Source organism: Prinia subflava, chromosome 4 (assembly GCF_021018805.1).
Source record: "Prinia subflava isolate CZ2003 ecotype Zambia chromosome 4, Cam_Psub_1.2, whole genome shotgun sequence".
In the NCBI taxonomy this organism is placed as follows: domain Eukaryota; kingdom Metazoa; phylum Chordata; class Aves; order Passeriformes; family Cisticolidae; genus Prinia; species Prinia subflava.
Window position 1 is genome coordinate 36,354,287 of NC_086250.1, and position 21,883 is coordinate 36,376,169.

The 21,883-nt window shown below is 41.7% G+C and overlaps 2 protein-coding genes across 11 annotated transcripts in view; both read left to right on the top strand.

Annotated features, from left to right (window-relative positions):
• Positions 1-7,764, top strand: part of OSBPL8 (oxysterol binding protein like 8) — an 83,287-nt gene extending 75,523 nt beyond the window's left edge. For all 9 annotated transcript variants that reach the window (XM_063396425.1, XM_063396428.1, XM_063396432.1 and 6 more), the window contains 4 exons: positions 2,244-2,331; positions 2,743-2,845; positions 3,377-3,482; positions 3,713-7,764. In XM_063396425.1, coding sequence (XP_063252495.1) covers positions 2,244-2,331; positions 2,743-2,845; positions 3,377-3,482; positions 3,713-3,848 — 433 coding nt within the window. In that variant the 3' untranslated portion in view covers positions 3,849-7,764. The remainder of the gene's footprint in view (positions 1-2,243; positions 2,332-2,742; positions 2,846-3,376; positions 3,483-3,712) is intronic.
• Positions 7,765-7,879: 115 nt separating this feature from the next.
• Positions 7,880-10,991, top strand: BBS10 (Bardet-Biedl syndrome 10). 2 transcript variants are annotated; one of them, XM_063396435.1, is made up of 2 exons: positions 7,880-8,107; positions 8,176-10,991. In XM_063396435.1, the coding sequence occupies exons 1-2, from the start codon at positions 7,920-7,922 to the stop codon at positions 9,926-9,928; spliced, it is 1,941 nt and encodes a 646-aa protein (XP_063252505.1). In that variant the 5' UTR covers positions 7,880-7,919; the 3' UTR covers positions 9,929-10,991. The 2 variants fall into 2 exon arrangements, with proteins under 2 accessions (XP_063252505.1, XP_063252506.1); XM_063396436.1 differs by having other exon boundaries at positions 7,890-7,982.
• The last annotated feature ends 10,892 nt before the right edge of the window (positions 10,992-21,883 follow it).

Genomic DNA, 21,883 nt, shown 5'->3' on the forward strand with positions numbered 1-21,883 from the left:
AACTGATACATATAGCTTATTTATGTATAACCACATAGCTGTGCTATGTTCTGGGTTTTTTGGGGCATGGAAGTTTGGGGTGCATTGTCCTCCCTGTTTTTCCCCCTAGACTGACCAGAACATCTACACAGATTTTCCCAAACTGGAAAATATGGTACATAGTGGCATACTAGCAGGAAATCAGAAAATCTAGTGTTTGAAAATCAGAGAAGCCTATGCATAGTTGTATTGAGCCATTTAATTTGTTATATGTTGGAATGACTCTGAGAATAGCACCTTTACAGCAATAGTTAATGCTGGACCAAGTGGCTATGCCTGGCTGTCAAATATGTCCTGCACATGAGTGTCTGTGAATGTCTTTGTGTGATGCTCTGGGTCAGAAGCTAAAGAAGAAGGACTGCTGGAAGGATGCATTCTGTATCGTCACCAATGTTGCAAAAGTCAACTTGAAGCTGAGCCCTTTACTAGGGATACTTTTCACAGAGCACCCATGTTCTGCTGATTTTTTTTCAGTACCCAGCATGCTTCTGTATTGCAGGGATTGTAAAAGTAAAATAGCCAAATATGATACACACTAAGTTAAGTAACTTTGAATTCATGCATGCTGAAAGCATGTTCCCATGGCTAAACCTGGGAGGCCTTTACCTTTCTGTACAAGAATGGTGATATTCAGGTCATGGCCTAAGTGTTTGTACAGGGAAGGGTACAAGAATCCTGAGTACTCTACATGTCTCCAGCAAATTTGTAACTTGGAGGTTTCCTGCAACCAGACAAGGAATCTGTATTTACCAACTCTCAGTAAATTCATTTTCCATAAATTTCTTTGGTTTCTTACTAAATTTGTGCAGACTTTCACCACTGAAATCATTGTGCAGCAGGGAAGTTCCCCAGCTAGACTAAATGCTCAGTGAAGCACCCTCTCTTGGCTGGAATCCTCTAGTGCTGTTGATAGCTCTCCCTGCTGGAAGAGTTGTGAACAGTCCAGCTGAATGGACTGCCCTTACTCTTGAACCCTTTGCAAAACTCTTAGGAAGAGAACTGTACTTGAAATCTGTTAGACTGTCCCCTGCAGCTTTAAGACCTGTCTTGTTAATATGCATTATTCCTGATGTCCTTGAGGCCTTGTGGTTCAAGGATGTGCCACAGAAACTTTGCTGTGTGCCAGAAGGCAGTCTTCACTGACAGCATTCCCTGGAAAAAGCCTCTCTCTCCTTTCAAACATGTAATGCTGGCTCACCACCTGGTCCACGTAGAGAGAGCAGTCTTGTATACTTACTGTGAAAGATGTGTTCAGTGAGCTGGAGCATTTGTTAAGGTATCTGGATTATGGATTTAGGCATCTGGATTACAAACAGAGAAGAGAGCAGTGCCTAATTCTTAACCCAGTTACCTCAGATGACTTTTAATTCAAGTCAGGTTAAGCTAAGATGTAAGTGCAGGTCTGTTCACAACATCTGAAACAGCTACAGCTCTTTACAAGGCATACAGAAGGACACGAAAGGAAATCCCTGCTTAATCTACTCTCACTAAAGCTGTGCGTCAGAACATCCTTCCTGCAGCTCACTTGCAGTTTCTGTCCTGAAAAGTCTATAATCAGTGGTGACCTTGGTATTTTCCTTTGGCTGCTTGTTGTTCTCCAGTGAGCTATGTTTATGGTGTTGTGAGGTTTTTTTTAGTTTTATGTCAGACTGTAATTTGAAAAGCACTCTCAAAAACACAGAAAACTGTGCATAGCTCATTAGTGTCTCATGAAACCAGTCTTGATTACCATTAACCACTTCAGGATGAAAGCAGTTTTGAGGTAACTGATTCTTAAACTCTCCTTCATAGGCATCTTTTAAGAGGAAAAAAAGAAAACTCAACAAAAAGCAGTCTAAATATTTTAAAATTCCCCTTATTTCCCTGTAGGTCTAAAATAATAACTGTATCTGAAGCAGGAAATCTTTCCATGTTTGTAAATACATGTGACTGGCAAAAAAAAAAATCATAATGATACTGTTGGTTAATGTAATAGTTTGTACTCCTGTCAGGTGGCTGGGGCTTTGATCTGGACCTGAAGTTCATTTTTTAGCTCTGTTGGCCCTTCAGGTTAAGGCTGGACCATAGGTAGAATATAAGATCATGATACAGTATCTGATTTTTATATAGGGAGAGTTTCAGCCTTTTCATACTGAGTAGTTTCTAAGCAAGGAAATACTTTTTATTTAAATTGCTGTAATGTTAATAATGTTTACTTTGTCTAGTACCAGACCATGGGACCCATTGAATGATATGATCCAGTTTGAAAAAGATGGCACAATCCAGACAAAAGTTCGACATCGGACACCAATGGTATGTTCCAGTTCTGACAGCACATGTAAGATCCAGGAACTTGTATATATTATTCATTATGTGTATAAAGATCATCAGAGCATTGGGATTGATGGGAAATGCTATTATCCTGCAACAAACATGTTGTTTACACAGTCCATACAATGTCTTTCACTTGTGTTGCATCCTAAGTGGTAGAAATTACTTGATTGGATAGGAATATAAAACATGCAAACTTGAGCTCAGCAGTTAAATGAGTGTTTTCCCTTAAATGGGAAGATGCACAAAATTCAGACTGCTAATACATCAAAAGCTCGAACTTGGACTTCTCTTAGAAGTCTCTTATTGTGCTTTTAGCTGTCATTGTTGGAATGTGCTGCTTTCCATCAGTTCATGTTCTCTGGAAATAACAGATAAATTTATCAATTTTAGGTTACTGTTCCAAAAATCAAACGAAGGCCATCCAGTCAGAGTAAAGGAGAGTGTGGTTTCTCATCCCCAGAGCCTGATAACCAGGATTCCTCTGGGAGTGAAGGTACAAAAAGAAATAATAAATTTATTTGACAGCTGAAGAGTTCGTTGTCACTCATACTGTTCTTAGCTCAATGCTTTATCAAGCTTTAGTTCTATCCAATGTGAAGCACACCCTGGAAAACAAAAGGAGCAGAATGGCTCATGTTTTTAATTCCAAACTTTTCTGTCTTTTTAAATGCAGTGTAGGTAGGCTTAAGTGCCGCACATATTTAATATCTAGGGGAAAAGAATGGTGTTCATAAACTGTTTTCTTTCTTAAAAGGTTAGTTGTTTTAATTTGTAGATTAGTATGTGGCTAGAGGGTAGATTTTTGTTGATAATGTTTGCAGAGGCTAAACAATATGATGAGTGTTTAAAAGATAATTCAAGCACTTAAGTTGCTGTCCTGTGGTATACTGACTCTGAAATAAAGAAGCTAGTAAGAAAATTTTCTCCTCATTTTTACTACAGGTTTAGTTTGTCGTTCGTATTTTGTTCCTTTTATGGCAGCAGTCATTTGAGTCAATTTCATCTGACTTTTGTATCCTTCTAGCACAACTTATGAAGCATAATACAAGAATAAGGAAAAAAGGGGCTGACCTTGGTGAACTGCAGAGTGCCATTGAGTCTATAAAGGAAACGCAGGAAGACATTAGGAGGTAGTACTAATTAAAGTGCTTTAAAATTATTTAGAGAATAATAATCTCATAGGTTTGTTTTGTTTTTTTCCCCTTAGAGGCTGGTATATATCTTTACTTTTCTCAGATATCGATTACTCATTGATGTTTCATAGTTTTCCTCTAAAACTGCCTTCTGTAGGGAGCCCTAACATAGAAAATGTCAAATTGTCTAGTCTGTAATTTACAGGATATTGTTTTCTATCTTACAGGGAGATCATGGCGCTACGAAATAGAATCACTTCCAATTCAGCACCCTGGGACTACCATTCCTTGCAGTTTAAGCACTATATCTTCATTGTACTCATGGTTCTGCTACAGCTTATCATTAATTTCTTGTTCAAATAGGAAGTGTGAACAAGGGCCTTCTTGAACTGGAATGATCAAACTGTTACTGGGGACCACATTTTAAGCTGGACTTTAAATGATGCAATATTATGTCAAAGAACTGTGTAGCAACAACTTACAGAACTTTGCCTCAGCGTTCATGTTTCAGAATCATACTTCTGTGTACCCAGTTGCAGTAAGCATTGTGTAAGTGCCAGTACACTCTTGCTCCTGGTGTGTGCCTCTGTCTCGCAGTCATACGACATCAGCCTTGTGCTTATATTGTGTCATACTGATGAATCTTCAGCACAGAATAGATCAAGTTAAACATTGAGGTCAGACCCCATAGGTAGGATGTGAGTCCTATTATGGTAGAATGATAAACAGGCATACTTCATTACATATAAACTCATCATTTTTGTAAAAAAGAAACTTTTGAAGTAGCCAACAGCTTTTGTAAATGGCAGTGGGTGTTTGGAAGTAAACTTTTGTTTAAGGTCAAACAAATGCATTATTATACAAAAAATTGTGAATGTTAGGAAATGGCAAGTAAAAAGCTAAAGTCTTTGGGAAATCTGCAACATAATGTCCTTGATTTGCTTTGGAAGTATGAGGTTTTTATCCTGAATTACTATAGGCTTGTAAGCCAGCTGTTTTATAATTTTAAAACTTCAGATTCATCATAAAAACATTCCCACATCTACTGTACAGAGCACATTTTTAACAGCACAACAGCCAGGGAATACTGTTTTGGTCTGCTCTCTGTCATGAATTGCAAATGTCAAGGATTTCTGGTATGTTTGCAAGTCTTGAAAAACCAACAGCTTTGGATTTGCATTTGTGTATGGCCATGTTATGGTAAGCAGACAGACTGCTGATGCCAGGACTCATGCTTGTTTTTGAAACAAAATGTGAAAAGGTGTGCTTAGTGTGTAACTTGAGCCGAATCTCCAAAAGGCAATGTAGAATAGGATTCAGGCACTGTCATGAGCAGATTTGCAAATGAAAATGTGTGTTTTTACAGAGGGCAAGCTCAGAAATTGTGTCATGCCTAACACCACATATCTCAAAACAAATAAGAGGAAAATCCAAGTGTTTGTGAAATCCCTCTTTACTGCAAGTATACTACCTACCAGAATACATGGATGCACCTTCTTAGTATGCTGTAGCCATACAAATTCATGCAAAACCAGGGTTTCTAACATTTTTTATTTGAAGAAATATATGCATGTATAGAATTTGTAAAATTCCAGCAGAAGATGTAGTGCTGGTGTTTATCTGGCAAGTTTCCTGTGCCACTCAAGCATACCAAGGCAAAAAAAACCTGTAGAAATGAAAAGGTATTTTCAGTACCCCAGGTGAGACAATGGGAGGCTAAGTGGCACAATGTGAAGGACAGCCAAGTTCTTTTTCAGAGGATCCTCTCAGAAATCAATCCATCCTGGGCAGTGGAACGGTTTGAAAGTCATGTTTGGCTTTTTGCCATTGCCAGGTTATGCCTCTGCCTTGGGCAGCCTACCTGACTCTCCAGGTGATCTGCCTTTCTGCTCTGCATCAGTCTCACTAGTATTGAGTGAAAATACTGTTTACTTGTTTATCTGTCCAGCTCCTATATTTCCGTGGCTGATACTTTCACATACCTCCCCTTCTCTTTTACCTTTCCTCTTCCTTGGGCCTCAGCTATGTAAAAGTTTGTTGTGTAGGCAGTGAACTTCAGCATATTTCATACAGCTTCACATTAGCATGGTTTGGTCTTGCATAATTTTTCTGGAATGTGTTATGTTAACCAGATCTTGTAGCCATGGGCAAGACCAAACCTGGTTGGACTTCTATTAACCTACAGCTGATGGGGCAAAATTTATGAACATAGAAAGTCCCTTCATAAACAAACAAAATAATTACAAATGCCTCCATCTCTAAATGAAAGCTGAAGTTTATCCATGTATGAAATGGCATTAAGAAAGCAGAGTATTATGGCATTCACTTTAACATTCTTACCCTGAAATTTGGCTGTTCATTATTCAGATGTCAAAGCTTCAACTGTTGGAAGATTTTGTAAGCTTTTGAACATACTCTGAACGTGAGAATAATCCAGTGAGTGAGATTTGGGCAATAACTCCAATCCTCTAAAATAATACTCTGCTAAATTTGTGGTGCTGAAACTCTTGACTGATAGTTACAAGCTTTTATCTCCCTTGTAAATAGAAATATCCGTCTGCCTTTTCATGCTGATTTTTTCAATCACTTCTATTCAAGAGCAGTGAATAACACAGTCTGCATGCATTTTTATGTGGACCATGTGGTAGTGACTGGATTTGACCCAGCCAGCTGGCTGGCTGGCGGCTTGGTGTTGGACAGTGTCAGACTAAAAAGATACCCCATAGCTGAAGTTTCTGCTCAGCTCAAGATGAGTAAAAGACTTGAACAGAGCAAAACAAAATCCTTATGCTTATTTTCCTTTTCATCTTATTTTTTAGAGTTGAATTCTGTTGAAAAAGTGGTTTTAGTGATGATCTGGAAAGGTAAAGGATGAAACCTCTTGATAAGTAGAATTGCAGACTTCTGCGAGACTTCTTGATTAGATAAATTCTGAAAAGTACAGTGAAAACCTAGTAGTTCTTATTTTGCTGGGTTTTGTATGTTCCCTCACTTGAATAGAACAAAGCAATTTTTCCCTAATTTTTACTGTACAGTTTTTCTTTAGTGTGTCACCACTGTCCTCTTCAGCCATGATGTACAGCAGATCTTGACTACTACCTGCTTAAGACTGAGCTCTGCACATATATAAAAATAGATTGTACAGTTTGCAGATGTTTGAGGGCTGTGGCCTTCTAGTTTTTAAAGTTTATAACAGCACTTGTTTTCATATTTGATTTTCGAATCCTGTTTTGTTTGGGATTTTTTCCTTGTACAGGGAATGTCTGCAAAATTTATTGCCATGTGGTTTTGTTGGGTTGGTTGCTTTGTTTTCAGATGCACTCTATGCCTTTAATTTGCCTTTTAGGTACAAGTTGCCTAATTGGGTAGAGATAACCTAAGCTAAGAAAAAGTAAATATGCCATGTGAAATGCAACAAGTATCATTTTCAGTAGATGATTCTTGAATTTCATGTGTTGATTCCTTTTAATTAGTTGATACTACTTGATAGCCTGGTTTTCATGTCCTTCCTCCCACTTGTGAAATCTCACAAATTATTTGCAAGGTTGTCCTGTAAAATGTAATGGTTGCAGTTTCTTCTTTTTTGTTTGTTGTTTGCTGTCCTTCTGTGCCTTTGGCAATTTTTTTTTCTTCCTACACTTGTGTTTATGATACAGACTTGTATTCAGTGTTTCTTAAAGGCTGTCATCTTCAGCTATTACCATAGTTAGTGTAAATACTGTGTAACAAAAATTCTGTACATCTCTAAGTTTTAATTATTTTTATTTCAAGAGTACCCACAAATCACAGAAAATTTAGCAGATATTCAAGTATTGTAAACAGTGCCTTCTTGATGGGTTTCTATACTGTTTGGAGACATGTAAAGATTTGTCAAATTTGTGCCATATATAATATTAGACCTTTTGTGCGGGCTGTTGTGTTTGAGAACTGATGTTCCTGCTTAGTAAGAATCTGGGGGGCCGAAAATCAGCTCTTAAAACATTACACTACTCCTCCTTTCTGGCTGGTGAGCCTAGAGTGAAGGATCTGGGATGTTTAGGGTGAAGCTGCAGTACTTTCTGCTCATACAGAAACAGCTCGAACGATGTGACTTAAGGGCGACATTATTCGAGCGTTTTCTCCCAGCCTTTCGCTCTGCCAAGCAGGAACGTCAGCCCTCAGGCCACAGCGCCCGCTTTCCCGTCCCGCGTGTCCCGCCCTGTCCGACACCGGGATCACCGCTTTGTGTGAGGGATCTGAACTGTTACGGGCCGCCTCCAATAAAGATGTGTCGCACCTCCACGTCTCTGGGCTCTGTGCGCCGCTCCCCGGCCCCTGTCCCGCCCTCAGTCCCCCAGCGCGGCTCCCGCTCCCTGTGCCGCCCCTCAGCCGCTGCCCGGGCGCGGCCGTGACGCGCGGCGGGCGGGCGGAAGGGGCGGCCCGGGCGCGGCGGCGATGGCGGCGGCGGGCCCGGAGCAGCCGCGCTTGTGGCAGGAGGCGGCGGCGCTGGCGGGCGCGGTGCGCGGCGCGCTGGGGCCGCGGGGCGGGCGGGCGCTGCTGCTGCGGCCCACGGGCGAGGCGCTGCCGACGCGGGACGGGCGGCGGCTGCTGCAGGCGCTGAGCTTGGAGCCGCCCGCGGCCAGGTACCGCGGCGGGGGGGCCGGGCGGGGCCGGCGGGCGCGGCTCCCTAACGCCGCCCGTGTCCCCGCAGGTTGATGGCGGCCCGCGCCTGCAGCCTCCGCGCCGCGACGGGGGACGGAGCCAAGAGCTTCGTGGTGCTGCTGGCGGCCGTGCTGGGCGAGCTGCGAGCGGCGGGCGGCGGCGGCGGGCTGCGGCGGGCGCTGCGGGACTTCGAGGCGCGAGTGCTGGAGCGAGCGGTGGCGCGGGGGCTGCGGCGGCACGTGCGCCCGGCGCCGCCCGGCTCGCTGGAGCCGCTGCTGGAGCCGTACCTGGCCGGGCGGCTGGGCCCCGGCGAGCGGCGGTGCCTGGCGCGGCTCTGCGCCGAGATGTGCCGCCGCTGCGCCCCGGCCGCCGCCGCCCGCCCGCAGGTGCTGCGGCTCCTCGGGCGGCGGTTCGCGGAGCTGCACGCCGCCGTGCCCGGCCTGCCCCTGGCCAGCTCCAGGGTCCTGCCCGGCATCGTTCTCCGCAGGGACTTCGCTGCCTACTGCCCGACGGACGGGGAGCTGCGGGCCCTGCTGGTCACCGAGCCCCTGCGGCCCGCCCTGGCTGGCCCCGGTGTCGAGTTTGTTGTGGACTCCGAGGGCCAGTATCAGGCTTCCCTGCGCTGGATCGCTCAGAGGACAGAAGCCTTAATGAAACACTTGCACAGTAACAACGTTAAGCTGTTACTGTCGAGTGTGAAGCAAGAAGAAGTAGTTATCTACTATGCCAAATTATATGGTGTGTCCGTGGTAGAGTGCTTGTCATCAGAAGAAATGGCACTTATCGGTGAAATCACCGGTGTCTCCCCTTACGCACCTTACGTGGACGGAGAAATAAGCGAAACTGCAGCGGTGACGTTTTGCCAGCCCTTGCTGCTCGTGTCCAAGAGGTGCGCCCACATTGGCTTGAGCAGTGCGTGTGCCTTCCAGCCCCATTGCCTGATCCTCTGTGGGCCGGTTGATGGCGTTAATAAGCAACATGCCGCTGCTGTGCAGGAGGCGTTCACAATGCTGCAGCAGCTGCTCAAAACAGTGCATCGGAGGGAGGAGTGGGAAGCAGAAGGTGAAAGCCAGAGCCGAGCCTCAGATGTTTGCACTTGGCAGTCTTCAGCTACTCAGAAACAACTGGTAATAGAAAATACTTGTAATAGTAACCAGGTTTCTGAATGTCAGCTGAAAGCACTTAGTGATGAAAGAGAGAGAAAAGTTTTAGACCTTGATAAAAGTGACCTGCTGGTCCACAATCAAAAAAACGACAGCACTCCTGTGGTAGTAGCACATAACACTGATACAGTCAGTGCCTGTGAGTGCCTGCATGTTGGCAAAGGTCTAGAGAAAACATGTTGCCATGTTGTTCCATTTAAACAAGAGGAGAGTTGTGCAGATATTGCACAGGATTATTCCAACTGTCTCATAGAGGCAGGATCGGTTTTGCCAGTAGGAGGTTACTTTGAGATCCTGTTACATTATTATATTCAGGACTATGCAAAACAGTGTCAGCAGTCAGAGGTAGCTATTGTATCTAACATGGTTGCTGATGCTTTGCTAAGTATTCCCAAGGCCTTGTACCGGACAGGAGAACGAGGTGGCTTTACCACGTTCTATCTTGAAGCCATTAATTTACTCCGAAAAAATCAGCCACTGCCTGTAAACGATGAAGGCTTGGAGTCAGTGTATTGCAAATACCAGTTAGTTGTTTCAGTTCTTCATTGTGTTACAGAGCTTCTCTCCATAGACTTAGTGATTGGTATTAGGCGGCCACTCCAAAAAATTGAGGATTGTGACTCAGAAGATGACTCTTGAAATCGTTAATACAAATTATTTTGATTATCTGTTGTTTCCTTGTGTCTTCTTGTCAAATGGACACCCTCAAAAGTCAGTGCTAGAGACTAAAAGTGCTTCTTCTCTTAGAAGAAAAAGGCTAACCAGCTGAGACTGTGGAAAACTGGGTTGTAAACAACACGAACTTGACATTTTCAGCGAGTGTAGCCGATTTGCACTGCAGAAGATGTGCAATGCAGTCTCCATGCACATGCTGAGGATGTACATTCAAGCCAAGGGTCAACTTTGCCTCTTTTGGTGGACTGAGTGTTTTCACAAGCTAGATGGGATTTGTTTTCTTGGCATAAGTTCCCAGTGTGACATGAGCCACTGAACTTTCAAGTTACAAACCAAGGGGTGGATTTTATAGCCCTCATAATTAGCTGGATTAAATGTTTTTTAAATAAAAATACTTTGTATTCATTGTGATGTTAACTGTAAAGGGAAAAATATAGCTGTTAGCTTGTTCAGCACTGGGGCAGGCAGCAGTAATCCACTGTGGTGTATCCCAATGAAGAATTTTCTTCATAGGAGATGCAGTATTTTTATCTTCCATTGAGTTCATTTCAGTTGAACTAGAAGAGAATAATTTCATACTGTGACTTCATGGCAGTTTCTCTGGAAAATTAGTCTATAGCTTAGTACAACTATTAATTTTAACTACCATGGGTTGAGTTGTGGTCCTTGTATAAAAGGCTGTGTACTTATGGGAGAAGTTCATCCAAGGCACTAATGCAGCTCTGTGTGAGAAAACTGAGACAGTTCAATCTTTGATCATTAGGGATTCTATTCTGGGTTTATTTTTTGGTTGGTTCTGTTTTTCTGTAATTCTTTTCTCCCCAGAGTTTTCAGTGTAATATTTGCTTTAAGCCTAGTAGCACCTGCATGTGTACCTCCCTTTCTGCTGGGTCCTAAAAGCTGCAGGTTTGATGGAGGACTTTTTGAGTAACTTGACCAGCTGCAGCTGATAATAGTATCAAGTTGGGTGTCTGTGGGTTTCCCAGTGTTGCATAATACTGAGAGTAATGACTTCTTTTTTTTTTTTTTCAAATCTACCATTAAATAAAATTTAGTGGGGCTGTTAAAAACCATAGGCATAAATCATATTTACCTGCTATACCTGAGAAGATTACAACTAGAAAATAGATTTTCCCCTCCATTAATCTGTGCTTTTCCTTTTTCAGTTTCTTCTGAAGACTCAAACTACCAAAGTTCTTTCAGGTGTTTTGTCAGTAATGCTTCATTTGACTACAACTTTCCATTGACATTTCACACACATTCCTGGTAATATAAAACATGGTAATTCTTTCCTGACTAATACACTCTTACAGACATCTGCAGATGAATAATAGTAAAATGCACTAGTGTTAGGGCTCACTAGAGTGATTTCTTTAATAAAAAACTAAGAACAGTAATTCTTCTTAGTAGAATCTTCTGGCAGGTTGCGGGAATGGGGGAGAATTAAGCAGGGAGAAAAGAGAATCCTATTCTTGTTGCTGCCATTTGCTCTTGGAAGCTGCTTTATGTGGCAGGTCCAGTATGAGCCAAGAGAAATCTCTTGTGGAAGATTTCGAAGCTGTGTGCCCTGTTCTGCCTGGACAGCATCAGGAGCTCCCACCAGCCCTGGCACTTCAGCAGGCAGCACTTGGGTCTGCATTTTACTGTTGTGATGAGCTGATGCGACAGTTCTGCTCTTGCACAAGTTTCTGCAATACTCTCTTCAAACCACTGACCAACTTGCTGGTCAAAGATGAGTGATTTGCTCTGTGGTAGTCTAACAACTATGGCATAGAACATGTGAAGCCTGGCAGCAGCGGGGGTTCTCTGCAGAAGCAGCTTTTGTACTCTGAATCAAGGTGCTGTCTAAATAGAGTACTGTGTCATTTCACGTTACTTTATACCATTTGCACATCTGATTACTTTCAGATTTACTGCAGTTCCTTTGAAAGGTTAAAAATACTTTGTTACATGAATGGCCTTCTGGTCGTTTGATTTAAATTGTGTCATTCTTACTGAGAAGCAGAAAGCTCATAAATTTTATTATATATAGAACTCTTACTTTCACATGCCAGAGATGCAAAGGAGAATTAAAAAATGGCAGTTATATAAAACTTTTTTCTGACCTGTTTCTGGTGAAACCTCTTGTGCCTGAAGATTCATTGAGGCAGGAACTATATTTCTTTGACTTCTCTGTCCTTTTATATTTTATGAATGATCAGTTTTCCATTTTGAACTACTGTTTCTCTGTTCTGCCTGCAGAACTGGGAACCTGGCAGGCTTTTCCCTTGGAGAGCATTGTCCCTTCCTTCTTTGCCCTGGTTTGCAGAAGAGGATGCTTGTTCAGGATTTGGCTGTTTGGTTCCAGTCCTGGAGTCTAAGCTCATTAGAAGATGTGTACCAGCTCAAGAGAAAAAAAAAAAAAAAAAAAGGCATTAACTTAGTCTTTGGAGGGAAGAACAGATTTACTGCTGGATTCGGCTCACTCTTATCCTTAGGAGTCTTCTCCAGTATAATTAGCCTGGATGTGTAAACATGATCAAAGAAAATATTTTGGGTTCACTGCTATCCCATCTACCCTTTAAGAGAAAGGCTGTCTGTAGCCCTGAGAAGCAGCTCAGTCTGTCTTCTGGGCTCTGGCTCAGGTGCTGTCACTGCCATTTCTGCTCTGCTGATGTTTCTGACCTGCTTCAGCAGCGGCCCCACATTGCAGAGGCTGCTTGGGCTGTTAATGTTCCCTGGTACCTAAGCCTTAGGTATGCAACAGTTCATGACATCTCACAGCCATCCTGATTTGTAAAGCTGTCTCTAGCTGTAGCTTGGCCTTTGGCAGGGGGACAAGTGAGCTCTTGACACAGTGACAGGGACCAAAGAGGTTACCTGGGCAGCTTGGGACATGTTTACTTACTCAAAACCACAGGGACTGGTGTGTTGGGGCATTCACTGGGGTTGTAACAGCCTATAGCTTTTCCTTCAGGCACTTTCACAGGGATTATTTCTATTTTGCACCATTATTCTATTGTTTTTACATTTCTAAATATGGGTTGGCCTTCATGCAGAGTGGAAGTCAGGTACACATGGACGTGTGTTTCAGCTAGATTCAGTCTTGAAATACGACGTAAAGTTCTGGGATACTGATGCTAATAGCCTAAGATTAAAAGAATGGCTTAAAAAACTCTTGATGTTTAACTCTCTTTTCTGCAGCCCTTAGCAAACTTAGATTCTGCCCCACATGAAATTTATCAGAATATTTTGAAGGCATTCACCCCACCCACAAGGACTTGTAAGTATATTTTAAGCAAGGTAATCCTATTTGTCAGGTATTAGATTCACATATACAGGCAGGCAGTTTCTCTTTTTCCTTAAATTTTAAAACCCCCAGTTTTAATATATGTGTCTAGTAATGTGCAATGAGACTAGGTTGACTCCTGCACGCAGTTCTTGAGAATAGGAATAATCTACTTGTATGACACGAACAGACTGGTTTTTATTTGTTGATTTGTGAGGGAGTCGAGTCTGAGGAGAGTTCTGCAGGGAGCGCACTGAGGCAGCCCCCGTTCCCGGCTCTCCTGGAGCCGCTGGCCCCGTTGCTGACCTCAGCAGCCCCTCTCTGCTCAGCACCTTCCTGGCCCTGCCTGCTGCTCTCCATGGCACCAGCTCCCTGCTTACCAAATAGGTATTGCTTAACTTCTTCAGTGGAAGTTGTGCAACCTGAGTGTGGCCTTACATTTTCACCCATGCTTAGGTGACCTTCAGCGGTTTGGGCAGCTACACAGAGAGCATCATTAAGCAGGAACCAGGCACAACAAAGAATATTGTTCTGTTGTGCCACAAATCTCACACTGCTGAATCACATTTGTAAGAGGAGATGGGAGAATGCAACATTTTGTTTAGGAACATAACTACATAGTGGCATATTTTGTATTTTTCTGTATATTTTATTTGCAGAAAAATTATATTGTTTCTGTTGCTATCTCTAGAAGTCATCTTCCTGAGCCCAAAGGTAGGGGATTAATCACACCATGTGAGAAGATTAAGGAAGATTAAATTCTTCACTTGCATATATCTCCTGGACTTCACTAGAATTGCATTCATCTGCTCTAGGTTTCCTTTTTGTTACATGACAGATCTGCCATTAGTGGTAGAAATTTCTGTTTTCATTGCTGAATTATTTCTATGCTTGTTTGTGTTAATCTATCCATTTGCATATTTTTTTAGTCAGGTTCTTTCAAATCTCAAGAGAGAGAAATTTTCAATGATCAGTTGCAAAATTCTGTTTAGTTTAATTTTGGTCTTGAAATCTAAGAAGTTATGCGGTTTTGTCACTAGTAAACCCAAATATTAAATAGTTCTCTATTTAATATAATATTTTCCCATCATTGCTATTGAAACTAAACAAAACAAGGGAGTAAATGTCTGGATTTAACACCAGACACTTTGGAAATGCATTGGCTGTAATTAACACGATTATAGTTTTGCAGTATCATTTTGTGTAAGGTGTTGTTTGTAGTCTGTAAGTGAGACTACAAATAGACGTTTAGGTCTAGGATTATGCAAATTACTTCTCCCTTAATAGAATATTAAGATGATAATTACTTCCAGGAATAAGAATTTTAATTTTTGCATTCCAAAACTAAAAACAATAGCAAAAAATGTAATAGATGTAATACATAGTAGCTCCTTCTTTATCATATGATTCAGTAAAGGATCAGACTTTGTAAGCGATGCTTATTCCTGTAATAGATCAAGCAGTGTACTCTTTCCAAAAACAGTCCTGGCAAAAAGAAAACAAACCAGTTTTCCACAGGGACACCATTTGTGCTGGTTCAGCAAACAGCTTGTTTCTCACAGTGTCACCAGCAGATAAAAGAACTGTTACACTGGGGCTTTGGTCCAGTGTGGGATTAAGGGCACATCAGTAATGCTCTGTCGTGCAGGGCCGTGTCCTAAGCCATCAACAGCAGAAATCACTCTAAAAGATAAAATTTCCATTAAAGGTATTTTTAAAAAGGTATTTTTTTACTGAACAGATTTTCTAGCCTATTCTTTTGAGATTCCTGGTAAAACAATACAGCATGGTGATCTTGCTTTTGATAAGAATCATGACCTACTTTCAGTGAGTGTCTTCGTTTTGCAGGCTAAGCATCTGATTAAATATTACCTTAAAATGGGAATGCAGAGAGGAAATATATAGCTGGGCTTTCTCTGTGGGTGGGGGGGAACAGACAGCTCCAGATTAGAGTAACATCCACTGAGATATTAACTTTAGATTTGATACAGGTCTTGTATCTGGTATAAGGATTATATTTACGCCACTGCTTTTGGAGCACTGAAAGTGATTGTAGAATCTGCTGGATTATATTCAAAGAGCAAATAAACTGCTTGGGAGCTTTTTCCTAAAATCAGAAATACTCTGAGACTTTTAATTACTGATGCAGTTCTGAAAAAGTACGAAATAGTCACAAAGTGCTGAAAAAATTTAATTCAGTTATCAGTGTTGAGTGTACTGGAGATATTAATGGCATGAGTGTTTTTTAATGTGCTGGTGTTAGGAGTATAATCCTGAGGACCAGTGCCTCACAGCAGAGCTGCTGCTGCCATTCCTGTTGGTACTGGAGGTAGCTCTGCCCTTGCACTCCAGCAGTCACACAAAGACAGGTCCTACGGTGCCAAGATCAGATGTGGTACAGTTCACCTTACCAGAGTGCTTAGGATGGAATTTCAGCAGCTCAGTAAATCTTGCAAGCTGTGGTGTAGGTAAGCAGAGAGGGTTTTTTGGCATTTCCAAACAACTAGTGCTTGTAATGCAGTATCAGAAATTACATTCCCTGTAATCTGAGATATTTTTGTCACCTTGCAGAATTTTTCAGTAAGACACATTTTAAGCCTTGGCAGTAAGTAGCAAATAGTATCAGGATCATTTTGTTCTAGGACTCCCCTCTGTTAAAGAGTTTGCCACCTGGGCTATAATCCTAAGTGCTGCAGAAGTTACCAGAGCAGCCAATGTGTAATCACGCAGAAAGAAGAAATTTTCCCCCTCCTGTGTCATTGCTTTTTCTTTCTACTTGACTGTAGAACTCATGAGGCATATGGTAATAACTCCATGGGTGTGTGGGTGGAGAGAAGGAGGGGCAAGAAGAAGATAAGACAGGAGATAAGAAGACCCAGTTCAAAAGGAATGGGGAGGAAAGATGAAGGTTGATTGATGAATAGAAGAACATAGAAAAGGACTGTTGTGTAGAGGGAAGAATGTAGGGTCTCAGATACATGAACAGGGAGAAGAAGCCCCAGCTTCCACACCTCTCTCCCTGGAGAAGCAGTAGCAAAGGGAAGACATTACGTCCTCCTCTCCCCTTGGAAGACTGATAGATTGTAGCTGCCAAATGGAAAAAGATAAAATCCACAAAAGTGATTTTCTCCTGTCCTGGCGTAGGGGAGTAGCTGCCTTGGAAACTGTTAGGAGCTGTGGAGACAGTCTGTCTACATATCTCAAGGTGTCCTGGGCTGTAAACTTGCAACAGCCTGAGATAAAGATTCACATTTCTGTTCCTGAAGCTCAGTGTCTAGGAGTGGATAAGAAATTACTGGGTGTAGATTACATTTTTTAGATAGCACATCTTGTCCTCACTGTCCTGAGCCTCTGGAATGTGCTTTGATCCTTAGGTTTTTTGCAGGTACAGGCTGGTATCAGGCAAATGCAGAGTTTGGCTCCCCAGCCTCAGCGACGAGGGGCTCGGGGTTGAGCTTGAGCTTGAGTGATGCCTCGAGCCTGGGGAACGCGCGCAGGTTCGTGTTTCAGGGCAGCCGGGGAATAACACACGGCTGCAGTGGGAAGTTGCTGGGTTTACTGCTTTGAAAATAATTGTATGAACTCTTATTTAAGTCATAAATCATCAGCTGATAAATTTGCCATCTGCTAGGCCTTAGATAATGAATCTAAATTTACTAATGTTATAGCATAGAAAGCCTGTCTAGGACCTCCCAAGCTTATTTTTCATAGTGAAATATAGCAGGAGTTCAGTGCTTTTAGCCTCCTCATCAAATTGTAGAGAAAAATAATTTTCTTGTGTAGTTCTGACTTCTCATAAGACTGAACCATTTTAAGAAAAACAATTCTTGTAAAAATCATAGGTTTCCAGCATCTCCAACACCAATCCAGTACTGGTAGCATCTTGTTTGTTTAATAGCTAGCACTCATGAAAAATGTCTCTCCCTGCTGAAAACAGCAGGTTTCAGCCTCTGCATATTCAGACCCCAAACCTCTAATCCAAATACATTCAAGTGATTATAAACAGAAGATATTGAATTGACAGCATACCAGAGCAGTAAAATTAATTGCCTAGCACTTTAGAGCAGAGGATGACTGATACCAGATTTTTTGTAATAATAGTTCACATTGCTTTTCCTACTGAAAAAATACATGGTTGAATTAAAATGCATCAACAAGATCATCAATCATTTTCTTGCTGTTGTATTTAACATATTTGAGTTTTAAACATTTATTCTGTGGTGTCTCTAGGGCTTTGTAAATATGATTAATATATGATTTCAAAAGCCTTTTATTGATTCAATAACCGAGTGACTTCGGCTGTAGCATTTTAACTGCAAAGATCAAATTACAATAAAAATGTAGGAAACATCCCTGAATATCTTGGAAATCTGACTCCATGAACCATTGAGGGAAACTAGTGGATTTTTTCTTTTGGAATCTTTTAACAGTTTGTGCTTGAGGTTAGGATTAGATCCTGAGCCAGCAGCATCTGCAAACAGCATCTGGCATCTCATAAACTGTGCAGCTTTTTAACAATTGTACCTTTACATTTTGACATTGCTCAGGTTTACAACGAAATTGGAATTTGTATCGAAATGCAGAGAAGTAAATTCCTCATCATTATTCCCTCTGGATTCCTGTTGTCAGAATGAGTGGGTGTTCATGTCAGAAGGTAGAATAAATGCTAGTGCCTTGAAATGCTGCCTCTACAGCTCCTAATGGTGTTGCACTTGTCATCCTGAGCTTTCCAAATGCTCCAGTTTTGAACTTGGAATCAATTTTCTCCACTCGTAAAAACACCTACGTCTGTAGGAAGAAATGTGTGCATGCACCTTTCTTTAGTTTCCATAATGTGACATGTGTTTTCTCTCTGTAATTTTCCTCCCTGGCACTGTTTTGATGTGCCATGTGACACTGGCCATTCCTTATCCATATTCTTTCCTCAAGGTTGAGAGTTGTCATGTTTTGTTAAAATCCTAGATGCCAGAATTTCTCTTGACTTACTATTTATCTCTTCACATTTTTTAATCACCCTATTCAAAAATGATGTATAAGAGTAATTGAATTATTCAGTAGAGAACAGCAGATATGAATATTCAATTTAAATAAAGCAAATGCCGAGGACTTTTCAAACTTTTCACAATAACAGGCATTTATTGTAAAAATAACTAACCAACAGTTGGTCTTCTGCAGGAATAGCTATTAAATACCATGGACTGACAATAATCAGCTAGAGGAGGACGCGGAGTTTAAGACCCTAGGGTTTTATCATTGCTAGCACTGATTTACTGCATAGCCTGGAGTAAGTCAGTTAATGCCCATGTGATTAGTTTTTCATCATGAGATATTTGTGGGCTTCATATTCATAAAGGTTTCAGACCATGCTTTAAATCATTGGGAACACAAATACAGATGCAAGTGCAATCACTGTCTGTTTGGAAAAGAAAAAAAAAAAAAAAGAGGAAAAAAGAAAAAAGGAAAAAGAAAAAAATATATAGTGTATTAGATATCCTTTCAGTTTCTCAACTTTTTTTTTATAGAGTGAGGAAAACTGTTTCTACCAGGATTGCAAATATTGCATATTATATTCCTTTACCCATGACTGCTGTAGGAAAACTGAGTTGCTAATGAGGAAGCAGGCACCATTTCCTACATTACTTTCCCTTCTAATAAAAACAGCTCCCCCACATGCTGAGGATTTCTGCATTGAGTGCAGAGAAATGTTTAAAATGCAATGGTTTTAATGAGCCCTTCCCTTTCCCGTACTGCAGCTCCATTTTTTTTTTCTGTATTTCTCTGAGCCATTGCTGGTGATTTGAACTCCAAGCAGGTTGGAACAAGTGAAAATGTGATTCTGTGATTCCATGATTCTGTGAAAATCAGGATATGTGCTGGGTAGCCCAACCAGGACTTGGTATCAGTGACTTTGAAAAGGTGCAAAGGTATCCCTGGCTGAGCCAGCCTTCAAGGGCAAGCTGCCTCCCTTCTGGAGCTGGCATGGCCTGTGTGTGGTGTAATGATGTCCAGGTCAATGATACAACCTTCTCCATAGTCAGCCAACCAGGAGTATTGCCATACTGCCTGGCACCAGCTCTGTCTCCTAAAAGCAGTGGAGGAAAGGTGTATGGAAAATCACTGCCTGGGAAACTCTCTCTTCTCCCCTTGCAGCCAGATCCTTCATTCATTTGTTCCTTAATCCAAGTCCAGGTCTAACTCTTTAGGGTACAACAAATTGTTACATAGTGTGTCACTTGATTTGCTTCCGGGAGCCTGAGTTAAGTGTGCAGCAGACTACCCGTGTAGCACTGGATGATTACATTAGGATGAAACATGTGGAGATGGAAACTATTTAGTGGGTTATACTCATCACATAATTCCAATATTTGCTTCTGTTAATCACCAGCACAATAAAAGTGTCTTGCCATTCTCTTTTGACTGCTAAAATTTAACAGTCTTCATGAAATAGTCTACACTTTGGAAGACTTATTACTGCCATTAAAATAGTGAGTCAAATGCCTACATATTTATCATTTGCCTGTATAATTATGCTTATTTCTTCATAGATACTGGAGATCACATTTTAAAAAATAATATTAGAAACTTATAACTAATAAATTATAAATTATAACTTTACACTGATAACAGCTCCAGCACAAACCTCTAGGTCAAAATCAGGTACTTATCTGAGATCCTAATCCACATTTCAATCCTTCAGCCCTAATCTACAAAAGAGAAAGAAGTAATTTTGCTCAGATTTGTTCCAATGGACCAAAAGCAACATTTTTTGAGTGTTGTGAGGGATTGATTTGGGTTGTTTGAGAGTCTGCTGTATAATACTTAATTCACATAATACCATTTCTATAGCAGTTCTTGTACTCTGAATGTGTAGAGTATTAGATATTTATTCATAGAATTATATATGTTAGATGTAGCCAGGTTGTTATGATGCTCTGACGTTGAACTGGAACTTCTGCAGGTACCTTGACAGAACATCCTAGCAGCAAAGACAAGGACAAAGAGGCATGATTGTGTTAAAAAGCTGATTAATTATCGTCAAGGTTATGTGGGAAAGTCAGAGAGAACTGAATCATATGCCATTAGCAACTGAAACCCCAATTCCATGTTAAAAAAAAGAAGGTTGATGTCTATTGTTGCTCATAAAACAAGCAACAGATTTTGATTAAAATCTGACTGCTGCTGCAAAGGAGATTGACTGGAGAAGCCAAATCCCACCAGTACACGGGTTACACTAAATGTCAGAGTACTGATGGAACTGGGAGAGGGGGGGAAGGTTTTTGGCTTTGCTGTACCGTGGAGGGTCAGACTGGTTTAATGCCCTGGGCTATGGAAAGCTGCCTTGCCTTCTTGCCACTGGAAGAAGTCACTTGCAGTGATTTGCCCTAATATATAAAAATCAAATTCACGAGTACAAATGGAAACAAAAACAGAGTGTACAGTCCTGAACTACCCTTTGTATTGGGTGAAATGGAGACCTCTTTTGTTTCCTAAATTCAGAATACTCTAACAGAACCTGGGTTCTTACAGGATGGCAACTGGAAGGTTTTACATTTATAAGGCAAGAGACGTTTGGGAAGGGCTGATGCTGAGCTCTGGAGAGCTGATGGAATGCTTGCTTGGACTCTTTAGATTTGAATTCAGACTGCAAGAGCTGTGAAATGGGAATGGGAGTCAGGGATTGGACGGAGGGGGTTTATTTGCATTTGTGTCTGGTTTCACTGAGAGCATCCTGCATGTTTATCAAGCCGAGGATATCTGCTGTCTGCAAGGCAATGACTCTCCGTTCCTGCTGAGATGCCAGAACTGCAGGAGACAGAACTGGCTGTCTTCCAGAGGCGAGCTAGCGTTCCTTGTGATGCAGCAGCCTCCCATGCCGAGGTTGGCAGTCTCTCTCTGACTGCTGTGTGTGGCACTAGAAAACCTTCCAAAGAAGAGAATTTTTTAAAAAGAAACAACATTGTGTATCAGTAATGAGAACAGATGTTGGCCTCAGGTGCCGCACCTACTTCACATGTCCTGGGTATTCTTCAGAACCATACGCAAAAGTAGTTTAGGTATTTTTATACTAAACGAACCTAGCTCCCCTCTATCTCTTTTTTGACCTGGATGAAAGGAAGCCTCTTTCTTTTGTCTTTCTCTGGAGGGGAAAGCCTCTGTCCATTCCTCCTATCCCAGACACTGCATGTGAAAACAGGTAAAGGTTGTGCCTGCTCCCTCCATTGTTGTTCTGCTTGAAATGTCACCAAATGATGATGGAAGAACCAGGACTCCGAAGAAGCTTTGCAAGCATTTGCTTGGTAGGTGTCAGCCAACATTTAAAAGACTGGAGAGCCTCTTGGGCTGAGCTGGTAGTCCTGCTGTTATCTTATGGTGCCCTTCTTTCCGTCCCCTCCTTTCTTTCTTGTTGATGTATTTTTGTAAACTGTGTGCAGCTGAAGCATCTGGTCTCCTCCAGGCTGCTTCTTGCTCTTGGTCCCTTCAGTTCTTTGAGGCTGAAAGGAAAACCAGCTCCAAAGTATGGAATAACATGGTATTTTTGGTGATGGACAGGGTTTGGGTCTTCAGCTTTTTTAATGCCTGTTTCTGCAGAGTTTAAACGTGGGGGTATGTGCCTCCTGGAATTGTCCTAGGTGAGCTGGGTCAGAGAGAGC